The 21,452-nt window shown below is 29.4% G+C and overlaps 1 protein-coding gene across 17 annotated transcripts in view; it reads left to right on the top strand.

The window, feature by feature from the left end:
• Nucleotides 1–21,452, top strand: part of LOC119638007 (potassium voltage-gated channel protein Shaker) — a 319,681-nt gene that overhangs the window by 278,861 nt on the left and 19,368 nt on the right. For 11 of the 17 annotated variants that reach the window (XM_038034608.1, XM_038034635.1, XM_038034619.1 and 8 more), the window contains 4 exons: nucleotides 6,245–6,374; nucleotides 11,646–11,836; nucleotides 12,387–12,776; nucleotides 17,414–17,489. In XM_038034608.1, coding sequence (XP_037890536.1) covers nucleotides 6,245–6,374; nucleotides 11,646–11,836; nucleotides 12,387–12,769 — 704 coding nt within the window. In that variant the 3' untranslated portion in view covers nucleotides 12,770–12,776; nucleotides 17,414–17,489. Of the gene's footprint in view, nucleotides 1–3,669; nucleotides 3,800–6,244; nucleotides 6,375–11,645; nucleotides 11,837–12,386; nucleotides 12,777–17,413; nucleotides 17,490–21,452 lie in introns of those variants that run through there. The other 6 variants (XM_038034543.1, XM_038034589.1, XM_038034552.1 and 3 more) reach the window with 4 other exon arrangements.

Here is a 21,452-nt window from a genome sequence, read left to right as displayed (position 1 = left end):
ATATATATATATATATATATATATATATATATATATATATATATATACATCACTTTCCTATATAAATATATTATTAGTAACTACATATTATTTATAAACATATTATGTTTACAATACACTTATAGCTAATTATTGTTTATGTGAATTTTTATTTTCAATTTTATTTTCAATATTCTAAAGCTTACAAGCGTTTTTCTGATATGAATTCACATACACTCACTTACAACCACACGCACTAACATATATGCATACAAACATACAAACATACGTACATACATACATACATACATACATACATATATATATACATTTCATATATATATAAGACAAAATAAACTTATAAATACGAGAAACATTGACGTTAATCTAAATATTTAGAGTTTATTTTGTTAAATATCAACACTAATACACAACAATAACAAGAAAAAAAAAATAATAAAAATAAAACTGCAACAACTACACGCCAAGAGATATAAACATTATGCACTTTTGTAACGTTATTTATTGTTGATCAATTATACATATATATATATATTAGCTTAGCGTAGTGTATTGTAATTGATTTTGATTATTATTAAACTCTTATATAGTAAAAACTTAAACGGCTGAAAGTAATTAAAAGTTAAAAGAAATATTAATATATAAACAATAAAACACAAAAAATAAAAATTATATTTTAAATGAAAATATTTATTAAATAAATTTTTTTTTTTTTTATAATTTTCATAATTTTCTCTTATCTTTTGTAGCGTAGTTTATCTAGCTGTTGTTTTTGAATTCTTTTTTTTTTTTTTTTTTTGTGTATATTTTTAAACTTTTGTAATATATTTAGTTTTATAGCAAAAAAACTTATAGCAACATATTAGTAGCTCTTTAATTATTTCTTCCGAAACGCCTTTTTAGATAACAATCCCCCCACCACCCCCTAAAAAAAAAAAAAAAAAAAATGATAATAATAAAAAAATAAACAAAAACAAAAAAAATCTAAAGACAAATAATTCTCTATACAAGGTTCAGTATAAATTTTGAATTTCTTTTATAACATACTCTTCGTATATATCATCTTTAATTTATCCTCTATTTTTTCCTTTTATTTTACTCAAGGTAATCAAAACAGTTGCCGTTTATATGTTTATTGCGTTTAGAGAACGAACAAAACGAGTACACCTCTGGCCCAATAATAAATTTACAGTCAATGATTTCTCATACTTAAGCTATATATTATTATCGGGTCGGTAGACTCCGTTTTAGCTTGCGTTTCATTCATATAGTCGATCAAAAAACCAGCGAATACTTGTCACTTAAGTTATGCCTTACACTTAAAAGTGATGCTGAGTGACTCTTGAATAATTCCCAATCAAACCCAGATTAAATTTATTCTGATTCATAAGTAACTCATTCTAAGAATCCCCTTTATTCTCCCATTTATCTTTTGATAACATACACCAATACAAAGGTGTGTTCAGTTTATCCACATATATGCAACACCTACAACAACTTGAGATAGATTCATCTTTTATTATCAGGATCGATTGAGAATCAATTTCTGAAACGTTCTAAGCTTTGTTTGTCCATTCCTCCATAATTTTTTAAGAGATTTTAGTTATGAAGATTTGGAAAGAATCATTTGTCCGACCATTTCCCGTATTTTGAATACGGATCATTTTATGAATAACTATAACATTTGGTGTGAAGTATGTCAATGGTTGTCCGTTGTCCACTATGACCCATTTACTTAGTCTGTACAAAACCAAATTGTGATTCGTACTCATGACATATATAATCTAAAGTATGCTCTTACGAAAAAAAATTAATTTTCTTATTACATCCGCTGTAAAAAGTTTATGTATACGCTATCGTCCGTCTATCATAATTTCGATCCAATTTGTTACCTATCGTTAAACTCTTGCAAATAAAAAGTACTAAGAAAATGCAAATGCAATAAAAAATACGGCAAAAACTCTTTTGGCTACCGGATAGCATTGTTATGTTTTATTTTGTTTTTCTTAGAAGAATTTTCGTGCACTCTAATTTTGTACTAATCAAATATATATCAATATATAATATATATATACATATACATATATAATCCTATGAAGAGATTTTTTTTAATAATCTTTTTTTAAATGCACTACACTTTAAGTCGAATCTTTTTTTATTATTATATATACATATATATTATATATATATTATATATATATATTATATATATATATATATACATATATACATATATAGTTTTTGTTTTCATTAATCAAAAATTAATGAAAAAAAAAACGACATCTTTTCAATTCGTAGTTAATGAAATTCGTTAATCAACTTACAAGTAATGTTATGTTGAAATTTCATTTTTATCAAAGCGTGTGCAAATTTCACACTTTTACGTACAACGAATTATAAATTTACAATTTTTTAAATAAAGCACAATGGTCTATTGTATAAATTTATATAACACAATAATAAGGAAATTTCATGTCATGGATAAAATTTTGTTTATTTATTCATTGATTATTTTATTTATTTTTTTTTTTATTCCAAATAATTTATTCCGCTATACAATGGGCTGAAAAAATGGGTGATCAATGGGAGAGAAAAACCTACAATTTAGGATTTATTATTACCCCCATTTTTTTTTTTTTCTTTTTGGCTATAGACAAATCAATGAACCGCCTTACCGTGTATAACAGGCACACAATGTAAGGCCGTACATCTGATAGTTTATATACCTACTCAGAATCTCTTCAGATTGGGAGATTCTTTAGCCAACGTGTAACTGACGAACTGACTAGACAAAGTTACGATTATATTATACAATTCCAAGTGCCTAAGTACTAAACGAAGCTCTTTTGGATGCATTCTGAAACAGTCAAACACGAAGGATATACAAAGCAAAAAAAAAAAAAAAAAAATGAAGTTTATTTTCATCCTTTTTTCAACAATGCGTATCCGACTATTCAAGTGAAAACGTGTCACCTAATCTTAAATGAGTTCGAAAGAAATCGTCAAGGCCAAAACTAACTAACTTAGAAGAACAATTAGGCGGCTGTAAAAGTCACCTATAGATTTAGCTTAAGATTTTATGAATTTTGACAATTTTCCAAACTGATTGTGTTTCCAACAATTAATTGAATTTAACCAATCTCTCTGATCTATAAGTAATGGATACAAGTATAATTTTGAGTTTACCTCGTACGATACAATTATCTTTTCATCCTAATTTATATTTTATCTCGGTCATCGAAATGCCTTTCAATGTAACAAGTAATGTTCCCCGTTGACACTTTCCATTATAATGAAAAATCTTTAAAAATCTGAACTATTATCGTAAATAGAAAAAATCATTGAAATAAGTCAAACTCAAGGGACTGTAATAACATACATTTCATTTCGATTTATTTAAGGCATTCTTCATCTTTTACTATTGTGCTTTATTGAAACATTTTTCAATGATTTGATCAAACAATACATATTACAACATTGTTCGAAAATATTTCCCAAGCAGAATAACTTTTCTCGTCTTTTCAATTGTAAAAATTAAAAAAATAAGTAAATAAATAAATAAAAATTTTCTTACTATTGAACATTAATATATTTTTTTGAATTTTTTCCAAAATTAAAACAAATATTAAATTAAAAAAAAAAAAAAAAATTAAATACCGAAAAAACCAGGTGTTGTCTTGTTCTCATCGGCTGTTTATTTCGCGGAAGCTGGTGCTGAGGTATCGTTCTTCAAATCTATACCGGACGCATTCTGGTGGGCTGTTGTAACTATGACCACTGTGGGATATGGTGATATGAGGTATAAAAGAAAAAAAAAAATAAAAAATAAAAATAAATAAATTCCAAAAATGCAAAAAATCAAATATAAACAGCTATACACATAATCGTTGTCAGTATTAACCCTTATTATTATCTAATTATAATTATCTAATTACAAAATATAACAATGTAAAGTGATGTAAATTAATTGTGTTGTGTATAATATGATTATTAAATATAAAAGCGAAGAATTAATTTTTAAAAACCTTTTTAACACATTTACTAAGGATGCTCAGCAAGGCTCCTTTCTACGTTATACGTATTTGCAAATCTTTTCACTAAGCAATTGATTCCATACACTATGTAGAATGATTTGAAAATTCTTTAAATCTCTCAAAAGGTGACAAATTCTTGTTTAGCTTTTAAGATCGTCGTAAATCGTTTATTATGGCAATTCTCTAAGTCGCAAGAAAATGAAACGGACAACTTAAACTTAATACCTAGCATTGTCTTCTTGATTAGTGGTGAGAGATCACGATTGGAAATATGGATATGATCTGCTAAATAATACAATCGCAACAACTATCTATAAGATCCTGAATGATCTTTGAAAATTTTGCATAATAAATCGAAGTGAGGAGGACTGCTTGAAAAAATTTGCTAATAGCATGTTGGAAGGATGGAGAATGGAATCTTCAAGAATTAAATCAAAATCAAAACGAAGAGATAAAGGAAATAAGTAACTGGATGACTTGATTTCATTTGTATCTTGACAGCTTAAGCGAAGATCGTTGTGAGAAAATATTTCACGGTCGCTGAAAGTTGAGTTTTGTTTCGGGAACCAGCTAAGAGATTATTGTAAAAATTCCCCGATCAATCAGATTACACATCTGCATATACTTAAATATTCCGCATTACCAATGTATTCAGTTAATACATTCCTGCCTATCGAAGACTCGCGCTAAAACAAAAATAATTTTTCTTACAAGCTTTTAATTCGATTTAACTTTTTCGCAACACAAAAAGCTGTATAACGTACTGAAAACTATTTTCCATTCCAATTTATGAGAAATTGAAAAACTTTGTTGAGCATCCTTTTAACAATTTTTTTAATTTTTTCTATATACATATTAATGTTCTTGTAAATTATATTTTATTATTTTCAATGTTGTCATATATAAACGTATTGTTGTGATTTAACTCTCACTCTCTCTCTTTCTCTAACTTTTTTTTATCCTAATTTTTTCCCCCGTTTTTTTTTTTTTTTTTTTGCCCCTCTTGCTCTACTGTGTGAATAATTTAATAATAACATATATGAATATATATATGAGAGAATCATATGCAGCGTCAATGTTGTCCGTTTTAAATGTATTTCCAAATATAATTCTAATTCCTTTTTTATTTCAATTCGTTTAAGCAGCATGAAATCTTTCTTTACTTATATTTTTTATTTCGTTTCTTTTCAGTTTATTTATTATTATTATTATTATTATTATCATTATTATTATTATTTTAATAATTTGATAATTTATTTATTATTTTTTTTATTTTTTTTTTTTCGTTTTTTGTTTTCTTAGTTAAGATATCGATACATTATTTGTAATTATATGAAATGAGAAAAATCACAAGCTTGAAAAAAAAGAAAAACGAGAAACAAGAATAAGAAGAAGTCTTATATATTTTTTTGCATACTTAGTACACAGCCCTACAGTGAATGCCAAGGAAATGAAGACGCCTTTGTATTATGGAAATTTAATACGGTTTAAGATCTAATTAAGACTGCTTGGGAAACATTTTTATTAAAATTTTCTCCTCAAGAGAAAAAGCGAAAACTAAAACAGAAAACATCAAATTATCATTATTTGGGACATAAATTAAAAAAAAATTATTCATATCGTTTTTTTTTTTTTTTTTTTGTTTTTTGCAAACCCTTTGTTTCTAGGATTTCTCTCTAATCACAATACACACACACACAGTAAACAACAAGAGTTTGGAAAAGTCAAGCAAAACGCCAACACATACTAATAAAGTAGTTTCCATAATATATATATTATATATATATATATATATATATATATATATATATATATATATCTATATTTTAGATTTTAATACAAATTAAAAAAAAAAAACGAAAACAAAAAAGAAACACTAACACTCCAAAGTTGTCCTATAATAAAATTATTTGAAAAAAAAAAACATTCTTTTACATATATATCCTTTCTCCTTATCATATTTTCCTTGACGCTGAATTGAAAAAGAAACTCCAAATTTCATGAGAAATTTTATTGAAAATCCATTCAAAAAATAATAAAAAAAAAAAACCCCCAGGAAAAAAATCACTATCGTAAATCATCATTAAGTACTACTTATTACCTCTTTTCTCCATACAACAAAAAACCAATTCTTCCTTTAATCAAAGCAAAAACAATCTTTCAAAAAACAAACAAAAAAGAAAAAAACCATATAAAATTTAATTTTCTAGGCGTTGTACTCTTCTCATCGGCGGTTTATTTTGCGGAAGCTGGAAGCGAAAATTCCTTCTTCAAGTCCATACCCGATGCATTTTGGTGGGCTGTCGTTACCATGACAACCGTTGGATATGGTGACATGACGTATGCAAAAATTTTTACTCTCTCTATTTATTAATTATCTTTACTATTATTATTATTATTATTATTATTATTATTAACTCTTTACTCAAATTTCAGTTTAATTTTTTTATAATCACTTGTTTTGCTCTTCAGTTTTTTTATTTATTTCATTAAAAAGAAAAAAAAAAAAAGAAGAAAAAAAACTTATCCCATTCTTTCCAAAAGTAAAATGTTTAAAGATTTTATTCCCTTAAATGATATTAACATTTTTTTTTTTTTTTTTTTTTTGTTACAATACTAATGAAATTTTTAAGCATTTTCCTTGATTCACTTAACTCTCCTTTAAATTGTTTTAGTTATTGATGTAAAGTTTTCTTTAAAGAAGAAGAAAAAAAGATACATTAAAATGAAATTCATTGGCACACTTCATATTCCATCTAAGGCAATCTCCAATCATTCATTTAAACCATAAATATAAAAATATAAATACAATTTCCGCTCAAGAAATCATCATCAGTTTCACTTACATAAGTACAGACGTAATGTCAACAGAAAAATATATACGAAAACAAAAGAATATAAAAATATCTTAAAATAAGTGAAAAGTTTTTTTTTTTGAAAGCACTTAAGTAAAAAAATGCTAACATTTTTCTCAAAATAACTTCTATTATTATTATTATTATTATTATTATTATTATTTGGAATTATTTTATTAAATTTCATTGTGACTTTTTATTTAATTATTATTATTATTATTATTATTATTATAAACGCTTTTTTTATAAAATTTCTGCTGTTTGCTCGTTTGCATGGTTGCATTTTAATTAATTCATTGGGCTGACAATTCTCACGGAATCAAGAAACTTTCTTCCGTTAAAAGCATGAATTTTTTCATTGCTCTTTTCTTGTTTTCTTCATATTTTTTTGTTTTAATATTCTTTTATCTTTTTCCTTGTTTTAATGATTGTTTAAAACACAATCAATTAATTGGTTTTTGGTTTCAAAAATTCTAAGCTATAAAGAAACCCTCACAAATTTGTTACGAATGCATATTTAAACGTCTGTTGCCATATCACTATGTTTCTCGATATAAAGCGTTCCCATTTCATTCTTATCTTCAATTGCATTACTCTCTCTCGCTCTCTCTCGCTCTCTCTCTCTCTCTCTCTCACTCTCACTCTCACTATCACTCTCACTCTATCTCTATTATTGTCATTCTCACTCTCTCTCTCTCTCTCTCTCTCTCTCTATCTATCTATCTATCTATCTATCGCTCTCTCTGTCTCTTTTTTTTTCTTTCTTTCTTTCTCTTTCTCGCTTTCTCTCTACCTGTCTGTCTTTATCTCTTCTTCTTCCTCTGACGCCCTGTTTGCACTTTATGAAGCATAAACCATTTTATATATTTTTTAAAAAAATATATTCTTAAAACAATTTTGAAATAAGATTAAGAGACTCCCTCCCATCGTCTTTTAAGCCAGCATTTTTTATTATCATTCAAACGAAGAACGTTCTTTTCATTGCTTTCAGTATAATCTATTAATGCCCAAGACCGATTGCCGACCAAATTCTCAATACATATATATATATATATGTATGTATATATATATATATATATAATATAATATAATGAAGATAGACCGACTTTTTATTATATCGATCGATTCAGAATTAGTTTCTTAATTGAAGATTGCCTGGCCCTCTAATGTTCTTATGTACAACCTACCAGGCTATAATTTTTGAGATAATTCCATTAAATTTGATACGTTGAAGTGTTTTGGCACAAGAACGATTGTGACTCTAATCGACCACTTTGCATAGAAAGCCTTATTTTGAAAAATCGTTGTATGACCAATTGTACAATGGTGTACGATATTCAAAGGTTGTTCATATTAATTTTTATTCATTTCTTCTTTAGGTAGGTACATTCCGCTTATGAAATGAAAAAGTTCCATAAATACAATAAGGAAAAAGTTAAACAGATTTTATAAATATCGGAAGTGAAGAAAAAAAAGGTGTACCTTTCGTATTCATTTTCTTGTCACATCTGATGTAAGAATTTTGCGATTCTCCCCCAATTGCATGGCTGCGTTCTTCCAACTTGTCGAAGGAAATTGAAAACGCGACTTTTCATCACACTTTAGATAACTATCTAAACTGAGAACAAGATCAACTATCGATCCATCTTTAAAGGCAGGAATAAAAAATCTCTGTCTATTCTGGAAACGCATCTGACTATTAAGCTGATTATTCCATCTGCTAGATCGAGTGCATAGGCTTTCTTCATTCAGGAGAAGAATTCTACTGAAAAACTCATTGCCTATATATCTACTGCAAGAGGCAAACAAAATAGTGCTCAAAAGTTTCTTCATATAAATCTTGGCCTTGAATTTTTTTCAGTAAAATCGAACTAAAAAATCTAATGATTTTTCTCTTTTTCCTAACAGTAAACTCTACGTTAGCGATCTATCTCTCTATATTTAGTGATATATGATATCATATCATGGGCATGACCGTAAGATGTCGGCAAAATATATATATAAAAATATTATTTAACACGTATACGAAGTGATGCGATCTTTGTCAGGTGAGCGCATCGTTCATCGATTTTCCCAGCAAATATTGTATGAAAGTTAAAAGGAGTTAAAGGGAGGAGCGCATGTAAATTCTTTTAAAATTTTTCTAAAATCATATATAAAGTTGGTCGCAATAAGCAAAAAAAGTAATTTTATGTATACTTATTTACATAAGTTTCCGTTGATGGGAATACAAGCTTACATTCCATGCTAATATGCAATAATAAGAAACAATAAAGAATTTTGAGTGAATATCTTGCAACATCAACGTTGTAAACAAAAATCAATATTTCCAAAATACTTTCATTAATAAAACGTGGAACGTGCTTAGAAAAATGTCTATTAGTTTCTTCAAATGTCTTTTTAAGAAGGACCTCAGAACAAATTTTCAATGCACATAAAAGAATTGTTTTCTTTAAGAATTTCTATATCCAATTCAATCCAGTAAGCGAGACCAACTTGATCTTAATATATCTATAAAAACAAAAAAAAAAAAAGTAATCTCTTTATCTTATATTATGATAATATTTTATACATTTTCATATTTACAATGTCCTGCTGCCAATCGCCCTTCAATTTATTAAAATCAATTAAAGCTGACATCTAATCTTATGCGTTTTGTTATTCAACATCATTGAATTAAATAAGCGTATCTCGTCATCTCATTTTTAAGATGCAGAAATGAGCATCAGATATACAAAACATATACCAACTCTTTGATTAGTTACTGAGTTGATTTAGTTGTTTGAGTGCGTTTGTTATTTAATTTCTTTAAAATTTCGTAAAATCAAAATTAACAGTTAACAATTATCTTTCACGCTCTTTTGTAATGTCTATAAAACAAGTTTTAGAGCAATGAGAATACTACTACACTATAAAAGCAATCTTAAGCAATAGAAAGCGAAATTGTTGCAAGTAAGTCATGATTATCGGCCTGTAAAAGTTTGAAAAAAATCCGTCATCCCGATGGATCGATTAATATATATTCAATAGCCGCAAAGATAACGTTCCAATTACAATATATAAGATTCCTCATTAAAAAATCAACGTCGTCGAATGTCATGTTCAATGACTTGCTTCTTTAAAAAAATGTGCAGCATGCTGCGCAATGTTATTCAGCGCATAGATATAGATAGCGGTGTTCAATTCGTCCTCCACCCCGACGGCACAAAAATATATTAAGTTTCATATATGTAAGTAAAGCCCCAAAGTACTTGAGATGAACTCACCTTTTATTAAAGCGACCGATTCAGAATGTTTTGTTCAACTTATAGGTAACAATTTTTGATATACATCGATAAAATTCGTAAACCTATTGACATTGACAAGAGTTCCAGTCGCCTCATTTTGAGGAATCGTTGTATAAGTACATATGTGTCTTTACATTTGTTTTTCTCAACAATTGGCAATTTCATAAATAACCTCATCCTGACAATAGGACGCCATCGATAATATCGAATTGTAAACAATATTCTCGTGAGCTGCTACTATTTTCTTCTTCTTCTTCTCCTTCTCTCTCCTTGACACATCAGCATTATGAAATGTGTGTGCCGACTCAAAAACTATAATGATAAATAACACGCAGAACAATAATAACAACAACAAACTTTATTCAAGCACATAGTTACCCAAGATTTACTCGAAAGCAAATATAGTTTTTATATTTATATAATATCCCACGCCGGTATCTCTCATTTTATATCATTATTTGCAATATTTCTTACTCATCATCATGTTAGCAATTTTATTGTCATCCACATTTTTCCCCTCCTATCACCTCTCGTTGCCATTCTACACAACAATTCAATAATTAAATGCGGAACACTTTATGCACAATATCGTAGACAAGAAAACAACTACGACACATTTTGCTTGCTTTCATACATCTATCTATACATATATATATTTATCACTATGTTCTTCTCTGTCTATCATCTGCAACATAGTTCAGTTATTATCATATCTCTTATACAATCAGTCTCATTTCAAACGCTCTCTTACCGCTAAACAATTATATACAGCGTACTACAGTCGCTCTCATTGTATACCTATTTCTGCGTCTGGTGCTCGCTTTTAAGAGTTAATGAAAACTACATTCATTATTATCACATAATAGTATGTTTATAGTTTCATACACAATATATATGCACACCGCAGACTTACTAATATTGAAAATCAATTTCACATTGCATACGTAAATATATATATATGTAATTAAATATAATAAAATAACCATATATTTACATAAAATTATTATTATTATTTCGTTTTTTTTTTTTTTTTTTTTTTTTTTTTTTTATTTTTGGAATTTTTTTTGCAAAAATTTTTTTTTTTTTTTTTTAAAAAATAACAAACCAAAATTTAACAAAAAAATCAAAATCAAAAACTATGTTCAAAATTTTAATTTACATAAATATAAATTTTTTTTTTTATATTTGTATTTTCATTTGTTTTTTGATCGTTCGTTCGTTCGTTATATACATCGTACTCTTCATCCTAAATAATATTAAAAAAAAAAAAAAAAAAAAAAAAATCAAAACAAAACCAAAATAAAAATTGAAACTTTTAATAACAAATCGAAAATAAATAAATCCACCGAAAAAATAATAACAATTTATCCCACAATAAAATCGAAACAAAAAAAACTGCAAAAAACAAAAATCGGCTATCGTTTACTATTACAATTCCATTGAAATTGAAACGAAATACACACATATAGGCCGGTCGGAGTTTGGGGTAAAATTGTGGGATCGCTGTGTGCCATTGCTGGTGTATTAACGATCGCTCTACCGGTACCAGTAATTGTCAGTAATTTCAATTACTTTTATCATCGCGAAACGGATCAAGAGGAGATGCAGAGCCAAAACTTTAATCATGTTACTAGTTGTCCATATTTACCAGGTACATTAGGTAAGTCCATTTATTTTGCAAAACTTTTTCGAAAACACCGAATCCTTACTCATTTTGTCTCGTTATACTTCGTTACGAACAAACACTATACGCTCGTGTATTACATAAGTCTCTCTCTCTCTCTATCCTCCCAATCTCATTATCTATCTATCTATCTATCTATCTATGTCTCTCCTTGTCTTCCTCTCTCTCTCTCTCTCTCTCTCTCTCTCTCTCTATCTCTATATCTTTCTCACCCTTATTTTCAATGTCTCTCGTTTACATACTTCCCCCCTAAAACTATACAATGTGCATACATCGTTTTTATTTAAATATATATATAACTTTTATATATTATACTTATCACATATATCCAAATAAATATTAATTTTTTTTTTTTTAAACTTTTTACAAAAGCTAGACAGCAAATGCTTCATATGTTTGAATAGAATGCTTTTGTTCTTTTGTTATAACTTATAATTGCTCAATTTTATATATTTGTATCTCTTTTTCTGATGTGATGATGATGTCAACTAATATGTTTGTCAACACTGAACAACACAATAACAAGTAGGTCAACATTTAAAGAAATCATCGTTATCTGAGTCCTCATCCGATATGATGGATTTGGATGACGGCGTTGAATCAACGCCGGGACTGACTGATACGCATCCTGGTCGTTCGGTGGCTCCATTTTTAGGAGCTCATCATCACCACCAGCATCATTACCAACAAACTACAACCCTGCCTCCGCCGCCTCAACGGCAGCAACAATCGCCGCCAGATAAGCAACTGCCCTCACAACAGCAACAGCAACAACCGTCACCGCAACAACAGCATATACAGTTGCAGAATGGTTATAAGCAATCTGCCATGAGTGTTACCACTGGCGGTAGCACTCTCACTCATAGGCATAATAATGCTTTAGCCGTTAGTATCGAAACCGATGTTTGACTACTGGGTAAGTGTATTAGACCTTCTTTCTCTTTCCTCCCTATTCTATTTCTAATTTTTTTTTGTTTCTGAGCTATTGAAATTTTAATACTATTGTATAGAAAACAATCTCTTATCCTGTGACAATAATACTTTCGACAATAAAGAATAATTTAAATTTTAAAAAACAACTTAAAACACCATTCGTATGGATTTTTGGGGGAAATTCTTAATTAACCTCAAAGCTGTATTAAGCACAGCAGTGTATAAACACAATTAAATTCGATAATGGAAAATAAAAACCCAAAAAAGGATGCTTTATAATTTTATCGTAGACGCAAATTACTTATGCGAAAGAAAGTAGAAAGGTTTGGGTTTGTGTGCGGCATTGAAAAGATAATACTATTTACTACTTAATGTGATTTTTTTTTTTTTGTCTTCCATTTTTTTGAATAAATACGTGTAAAGATTATATCAGATATTCATTTAATCAACTCGAATGTTTTCAATTGTTGGTTGCTTGAGAGGTGATAATAATAAGTACATAAAACTTTATTGAGAGATATTCATTGTAGATCGATAAGATTACTCAACTTTTGCAAATTGTGTGCGTGTGTATGTGTATGTTTGTGTGTATATGTGTATTTTTTTATTTTTTTTTTTGTTTTGCTTGCTATGCGACTTGGAGTTCTTAATCTTTCAAATATAAAACTGAACTGGTACTGGCCCGTGCCAGCAGCATGCACGATTCGCACGATGTCTACGCACTAAAACTATTCCCCATAAACACCCTCCGTCGACCGTCGCGGAAGTTGGTTCCTATGGCTTCACTTCTTCTGGTGCAACCTTAGTGGATCCCTTATTCGTCTCCGCTACTTCTTTTTTCCGCTCGCTGCCTTTCTACGCATCGCAGTTCCCCCAGCACTTTTGTGCTCCACATTTCCCTTCTGCCAATCATGTTGTCGATAATATTGCCCGGCTCGCTTTGGGTCCGTCCTCGACCTCGGCCTCGACTCGAACATTATACGGCGAAATATTGTATGTTGAGCATGCTCTCTTACCTTGACGCAGCTCGGCCACAACTGCGAGTATATATGTGCACGCACGGAGGACATTCATTAAAGATGAAGTAATTACTTTTTGGAGAGGTTTAAGAGCAATCCCCAAATCCCCAAATGTCCGCTGTTGTCTAGGTTTAAAAATCGAAAATCGTAGCGAATGAAAAGACTAAGCAAATTGCTTCACTTCATTTTTAATTGAACTAAATTTCTAGTTTCGAGCTATTCTTGCAATGATTACATCTATTCACTGAATTAACTATTGAACTCCCTATGACTTTGATTATATTGTATGGGACACAATGTCTTAGGATAGATAGTGGATGGAAGTGGGTAGGCAGTCCCATCCGTCTATGCTATAATGTGTAGATTTATTAATCTCATTTAATGATTCACTTGCTGCTTGTCTACTAAAACTTGACATTGCGACATCAATACAATGTCAACGATAACTCGTTTTGTGTGCCGGTTTTCACTATTCATTTAAACGTGAATTTCAATTTTAAAATGAAAATGATTCGAAAATCTTTTTACCTTATAATCAAGACACATTAAAGTAATGAGTTCCTTTCGGCTAATTTCCTCCAAGCATACGCCTGGCGCATTTTTCAAATTAGCAAAACTTTGGTTTCAGTTTAGGTAAGCATTTTGCGCTTGACTCAATTTTGAAATGCACATACAGGCTGATGTTAATTGTTTTTACTCTCGTACGTATAAATCTAAGATTTTCGTGACAATGTTGGTAAAGATTTTAAAAGCATTGCAAATCAATTTTGAAAATTATCTTATTCGAGCAATTAGGTTAATCATCTTATGAGCGAGCGATCATGCAAACAACTTTTTCACCACAAAAAAACAATTTATTTGTTCCGATATATGAAAATGCTAAAACACGACTATAAGTTACATGAAGATCTTGCTTCACCAGTTTGCATAAAAAATTTTAAATTTTAACGATTTCGGTCCAGCGAACTGCGAAAATGCTTCAGGGCATATCCGTTTTCTCAAAACATTTGCAATGCCCAAAAAGCAGCTGCGAAAGCCCCAAAAAGTATATGTAATAAAGGTTTATGCTCAAAATCAAATTCTGAGCCAATTTAAGCCTTTTCGTCTGTACGTCTGGCCTGTTGTCAATATTTTCCTGTCCGCAGAAATTAAGCTATCAAGTTTACTAGAAACATTGGAAGTTCTTGCGCGCAAATAGGTATTGAAAATGGGCCAAATCGGTCGAAGTACACGCCCACAGCATTACCTAAATTGATCTCTTCTACCTTCTAAATGACATCAAATTAGCGGTAGGAATGCTTAGGTGTATACCAGAGCCAATTTGGTGCAGCCTTAAATGCGATTTAATTTCATTTTTAACGAAGGAAATCTTTAGATTGGTTGCTTGAATGAAGTACTTCTTCGGAAATCTTCTTCTAAGTTACCTGTTCCATGACACAATTAAATGCCACGGGTTTAAATAGCAGGTTTTGGTTTTGGTAGAAAATTCCGCATCTTGGACGCATTACAGTGAGTACGCTTTCCAAAATGGTGCTCTTTAATTTTAACGCTTTTTCTAAAACCCTACTTATCCAAGCGTATACCAAGATATTTTACTAAACACTGCTAAAGAATTAATATACCATTCGCTTTTCCTAAACGTAAAACTTAGATTCATAAGATTTGATTTTCCAAATCTCAAAACTATTTCGGCACTACCCTCACGAAGTTACTTGCAATCTGGGTTAGAGTGATCACTCGTAAACGCCAGATATAATATTGGCTCAAGCGGGATGCTTTTTTTCTTTTCGCCTTGACTAACTGTCAAATCGCTTTTAAACGAAATATCATCGAATGCATTTAAGTAGAAAGCGGACCTAAAGAAGATACACAAATTTTTTACTAACAGGCAGTCTTTGTACCGTGCATATCAAAAGTTTGCACAACAGCGCTTTGATTTTAAAAAGGTTTCTAATTCTAAAGTTTCATACTGATAAAACAAAGTGGGTCACCAGTACCGTTCAAAGATATGGAAACAGTCGAATTGCTCAATATGAACTCAGTGCTTTAGTACTCTCTTCTGGATTGCTTAAGGTATAAAGGATTTCTGAATTTCTTAAAGAATAAAGTCCTTAACTGATTTATACCTTTGGAAGAAGGTATTTGTTTTCATTGCGTTGTAACCTCTAGATTTACTTTACTATAATTTTGTTATTTAATTAGCAAGTTCACTGTTTATAAGCCGGACAAAGACAGAATGCAATGCAATAGAAATTTTTTATTAAACTTTACGGAACACTTCGCGTTCGAAATAGCATAATCCGTCTGAGTAGCTGAGTAGGTAAGAACCGCGACCGCGACTACCAAGTCAAAATTCATCGGTTCAAATCTCAATTATGTTGCTGTTTTCTTTGGTCATAGCTATACTAAGTGCTTAGTCGGTAAAGCCATAACATTTATTGGTTAGGGACACACCCACCCAGTTTCAAATTTCCTGTCTTGCGTTTCTACCTTGTGAGATATTTCAATGCAATTTACATTATACGAAGACCGAATTTCGTTTGCTGCCAGCATCTTCTGACCTATCTTTTCTTTGTTAGCCGATTCTCTTTGCACCTACCTTGGATAATTGCTTAGCTTCGTTGATGGATGAAAGCATGCTTTTTTCATGAATTGCCAGAAATATTACATTCGTTTTCAACTCGTTTTCAAGGTCGTTTGCCGTTTTGCACATATCGTTGCAACATTACCGCTTAACAAATATTAATACTCTAATTGCATAATTAATTAATAATTTTATGAATTATTTAAAATATGAAATCAATAATTTTAACGGGAGCTTGAACTGATTATGTTTTACAGATTCAATTCTACTATCGATATTATATCAGTGATTATAAAGATATGCAAATACAGTAAATATATGCTTTATTTTGAAAGAGTTATGCTAAATATTCAAAAATTATAAAACATCCTTTAAAAAAATGATAATTTTTAAATGGCTAAAAAGTCAAATTGCTGGGAAACTTTTCATCTTCTTGTTATTGTTAAAGTTAATATTATAATAAATGACATTGATGATCTAAGTTATAGTTCTCTATGACTATATTAGTATATGACCTTAAGTAAATTCTATAAGCAATTCAAGGTTATTTTGCATTTGCTTTAGTGTATTCGATTTTTGGCAAACTTAAAGCTCAATTAATTTTTAATATTCTTTTTATTTTACTTAATCATGAACGCTTTATTATAATTGAAACAGTATAAGAGATCTGTATGAATTATTATTTAACTTTTGATTTATATTGAAAAAGATATATATAAGATATATATATATATAAGATATATATATATATATATATATATATATTTTTTTTTTTTTTTTTTTTTTCTTTTTTTTTTTTTTGAAAAACAAAATCAAAAATTGAACAAAAAAAATTCAGCTTTTATTCATATTTTCTTTTGAACTTTTTTATATGAATGAAAACGAAAACTAATTACGCGTATTTACATATATACGCATATGAAACATTTCTATCGACATGCATATGCCTGCGTGTATGCGTGTCTTCCTGTGTGTGGATGTGTGTATATGTATGGGTATGAAATTAATGCAATATAGTAAAAAAGACGTTATGTGCGATATATTGGCCTTGTTGTTCAATACGTTGGATGCCAGAAACGACTACCAAAGCTGTTATAAAATTTAATTTAATTTAAGTAGTAATTTAATTATATTTAAATTTATTGCTAATTTGAACTATAACCAGAAGCAAAATTAATAAAAAACAAAAAAATTTTTAAAAAAAAATTAAAAAAAAATAAAAAAAAAAAAAAAACCTAAAAAAAAAAAAAAAAAAAACAAAAAAATGGGAAAACATCGAAAACATTTAAACAAACCAGATGAGGTATAAATGAAATTAATATGAAAGAAACCATAAACCGTAGCGTTTAGGTCAGTAATAATAAATAATGATAATAATAATAATAATAATAATAATAATAACAATAATAATAATAATAATAATAATAATAATAATTAAAAAAATAAATAATAAAAAAGAATTAAATTACGCTAAACCGAAATTATAATGAATTACATGCCTCTCAGTACTTTATGCTAATAAATTACATATATGTGTGTGCGCGCATTACTACATATAACATATACAGTAAACAAAATGTAAAGAAGGGAAATAAAAATATTAACGCAGCAACGATATAAAAGCAAATGATGCAAAATTAAGCGAGCAACACAACAGAGTGCTTTAGTAAATGAAATTACAAAAAAAAAAAAAAAAAGTTATTTTTCAACAAGGATCAAGTTATACATAATGTACATTTCTCTTAGAATTATGGAACAACATAACTTATGCAATAGCAAAAAACCAACAGCAACATAAAAAACAATAAGGATAAGAACAATAATACATAGCAAATTAAATCGCAATTGACAACAACAATCACTAACTACTACATAAAGAAGGTGTTCAGTTCGACAAAAGTTCTCCAACTAAACTCTGATAGCCAATCAGTCAGTATAGTTATAAATAACATAAATGAAAGCCCCCGATATATGAACTTCAACTTTTCTGCACACACAACTTGACCCAAAATGTAAAACCGGTAAAGCCAATCAATCGACTTTAACTTAGATAAGAATACTATGATGGAAACGCATAAAATAATTCGCCTGAATGTACCAGACAGCTCGTATTTGTACCTTTAACTTATTATAATTTTTTAAGCGTATATGTGAAATAAAATTGCATAACGTATACCTAAGATTGCTTTCATAATTGATTCCTTATCCGTTTTAGTTCTTTACTTACATCTCCCTTAACTTGCTTAACTTAAAGGGACAACAACAAATCAATTTCAATTGCGAGGCATATCAAATCTACCGATGACCGGTTTTCAAAATTCCCCCGGATATAGGCTCTGAATAAAAAAAAAATGCGTATCTTTTTCGTTACTCTATCTGAATACAGTAGAACAGATTAAGCAAGTCCCTGCTAGTTCGGACTAACATCACCACTAACTTGTTTAATTTTCTACTGATCGCTTCAATAGTTACGCGATATACACAGGCAAGAAAGTTTAATCGGATTTTTAAAAATTAATAGTGCATGTCTATTATACCTCTTCTAGGGCATCATGGCATCCAAATAAATCCAAAAAAAACAAAAAGCAAAATATTACTTAGCCACTTTTCATCGGTCTTTATGAATTATTTCAAAAGTGCCTCGAACTCAATTTAACATTATTAAATTTTGGAGGTACATGTGTCCTCGGTATGCCGGCCTTACTACCATTTTTTTGTTTTTTTTTTAGAAATAATCGATTATTGCGACAAGCAACGTGATCATCGAAATCGGCACTGAAATGAATATATCTGGCTCGTAATTGTTGATTAATACATCTTACCTTTAAGGGGCTAAGGTTTTTTCATTACAGGCATTCTTTGCGTTACATTTGCAAATGCAATTTGTAAAGTTTAGGAATATTTCGCAAAAATTCCTGCGATTCCTGGAAAAAGAACGTTACCGATGTGAAATCTCATACAAACCGAATCAAGTCTCTTTTCAAATTTCATATATGAAATTGAATCAAAAATTAAAATGATTCGTATCAAGAAATCTAAAACTGCATTAACTATCAAATTTATTTAGGAAAATCATAAAATGATGGCAAGGCTTCTTCATTTTGCTATTGTTAATAAACGCAAATAACGCAATTATTAGACGCTTAAAATTTCGTTCATAGTTTATGCGTAAATGGTTGATTTTTTTAATCGATTTAGAACAGCACTGGTTTTGATAGCCTGCAATGTAATCGAAATAATGGAATTTTGAAAAGTAGAGAAATGGTTTTCTAAAAACCAAGATAATCTGAAATTCTGCAGAAAATAGATCGAATCAGGTGCTTTGTCTGTTTTGTTTTTTTTTTGTTTTTTTTTTTTTTTTTTTAATCTATGCCATCCCTTACTCCAAAGAACTTGTTTTCTTAAAAACTTTTTCAAATAAATTAAAACAAAAATTTTCAAAAACAAAGAAATTTTCCAAAGGTATATTGAAACCATACGGGAGTTACCTTAACTGACAGAATAGGGAAGCATAGTTGCAATTAAAAACAACCAAAATATATATATATATATATATATATATGTATATACGATCATGACCGAATCTTTTATACCCATCATCAGTATCAGTAAAAAAGACGTAAAAAAAGGGATGTAAACTCAATTTTCATATTCCGTAACGTTGGTTGAGCGCAGTTGATTTTTTTCTATTTTGAGAATAAAAGCAGAAATTTATATAGTGTATGTGTTTTACTGTATGTATGAGTAACAAGCAACAAATACGGAAAGCAAAAGTTTTCGCAGCTTTTGTTGCGTAAATGTGTGGACGTTGTTGGCGTGTCTTTTGACCGATTTGAGTCATATTTTTAAATTATTTTGCAAATTAGTAGGCGATGTCTTCGTTTTTGCGAACGTAAGAATGTTTGTCACAGATACAATACTATTGCGCCAGTCAGAGAGTTGAATAGATGAACGGCCGGACATGCTTAGGTGTATTCTGAAATTGACACTGACCACGAATTCATAAGTTTTATATGGTTTTTGAAGAAAAAAATTAAATTATGACCGAATTTTTGACGATTTATGTACTGCAGTTTCTGAGCGATGAGCAATTTTTTTAGTGCTTTTGAAAAACAGAGATACTCTCTGTAGAGTGCAATGTTCTTTGACCGATTTGGCCTATTTTTAATACCAACCTACGTACAAGAACTTTCAATGTCGCTGCCAAATCGAAAGTCCATAGTTTGTTTTTTTCCACGTGATGAAGAATTTGATTCTGATCAAGAGTGCATATATGTATATATGTATAAAGTATTTTATGGGAACTCTAAATCTTCCTTCTGGTCATTGCAAACGTTTCAACAAAATGACATCCTTCTGTGACGGGTATAAAAAAAGAAGGTTAAAAACTAAATTTTTACTTTTATTAATCCACAGATACAGCTCGAAATAAGCTTGATTGATCTATATAGGCACACCCAGAGCAGCAAACAAGCATGCAATGCTTAAAAACAAATAATGTTTTTTTTTACTTTTGAGCAAGCTACGGCCCATAACGGAGCAATTCCAAAATTTCTCTCGATAATTATTAATACTACCGACTAAACAGGATGGCGCCAATTTTCGAAGGCGATTATACATAAAAAGAAATTTTAGATTATGTGCAATTGGGTCACTATTATAAAATTGGATACTTAATCATTTTTACCAAATGACATATAAAGCACTTTACGAACCTCTCTTCAATTCCTAATTAATATCTGATTTATTCGAAATGTGCCTTTTATGCCCGATGAATTTCATATAAAATTATTTTTAAAAAAGTAAAAAGCACTATAATGGGACATAGATCACAATGGTGATAGATGGTCGATCGAACGGACGGCGAACATATTTTGATTGATTGAAAAAGTAATTCTGAATCGATCGAGATAATGAAAGATGGATGTATATGAAGTCATTCTCGGTATTGCATACATCCGCACAAACTTAATGTACCAGTGTATCACAAGCGGTATAGGGTATAAAATTTCTTACAAAATTTCTTTACAAACATTCTTGAAGTATTTAAACTCAT

This window comes from Glossina fuscipes, unplaced genomic scaffold (assembly GCF_014805625.2).
Source record: "Glossina fuscipes isolate IAEA_lab_2018 unplaced genomic scaffold, Yale_Gfus_2 0, whole genome shotgun sequence".
NCBI lineage: Eukaryota > Metazoa > Arthropoda > Insecta > Diptera > Glossinidae > Glossina > Glossina fuscipes.
The sequence above is the reverse complement of the archived record's forward strand: the minus strand, read 5'-3'. Positions and strand labels throughout refer to the sequence as shown.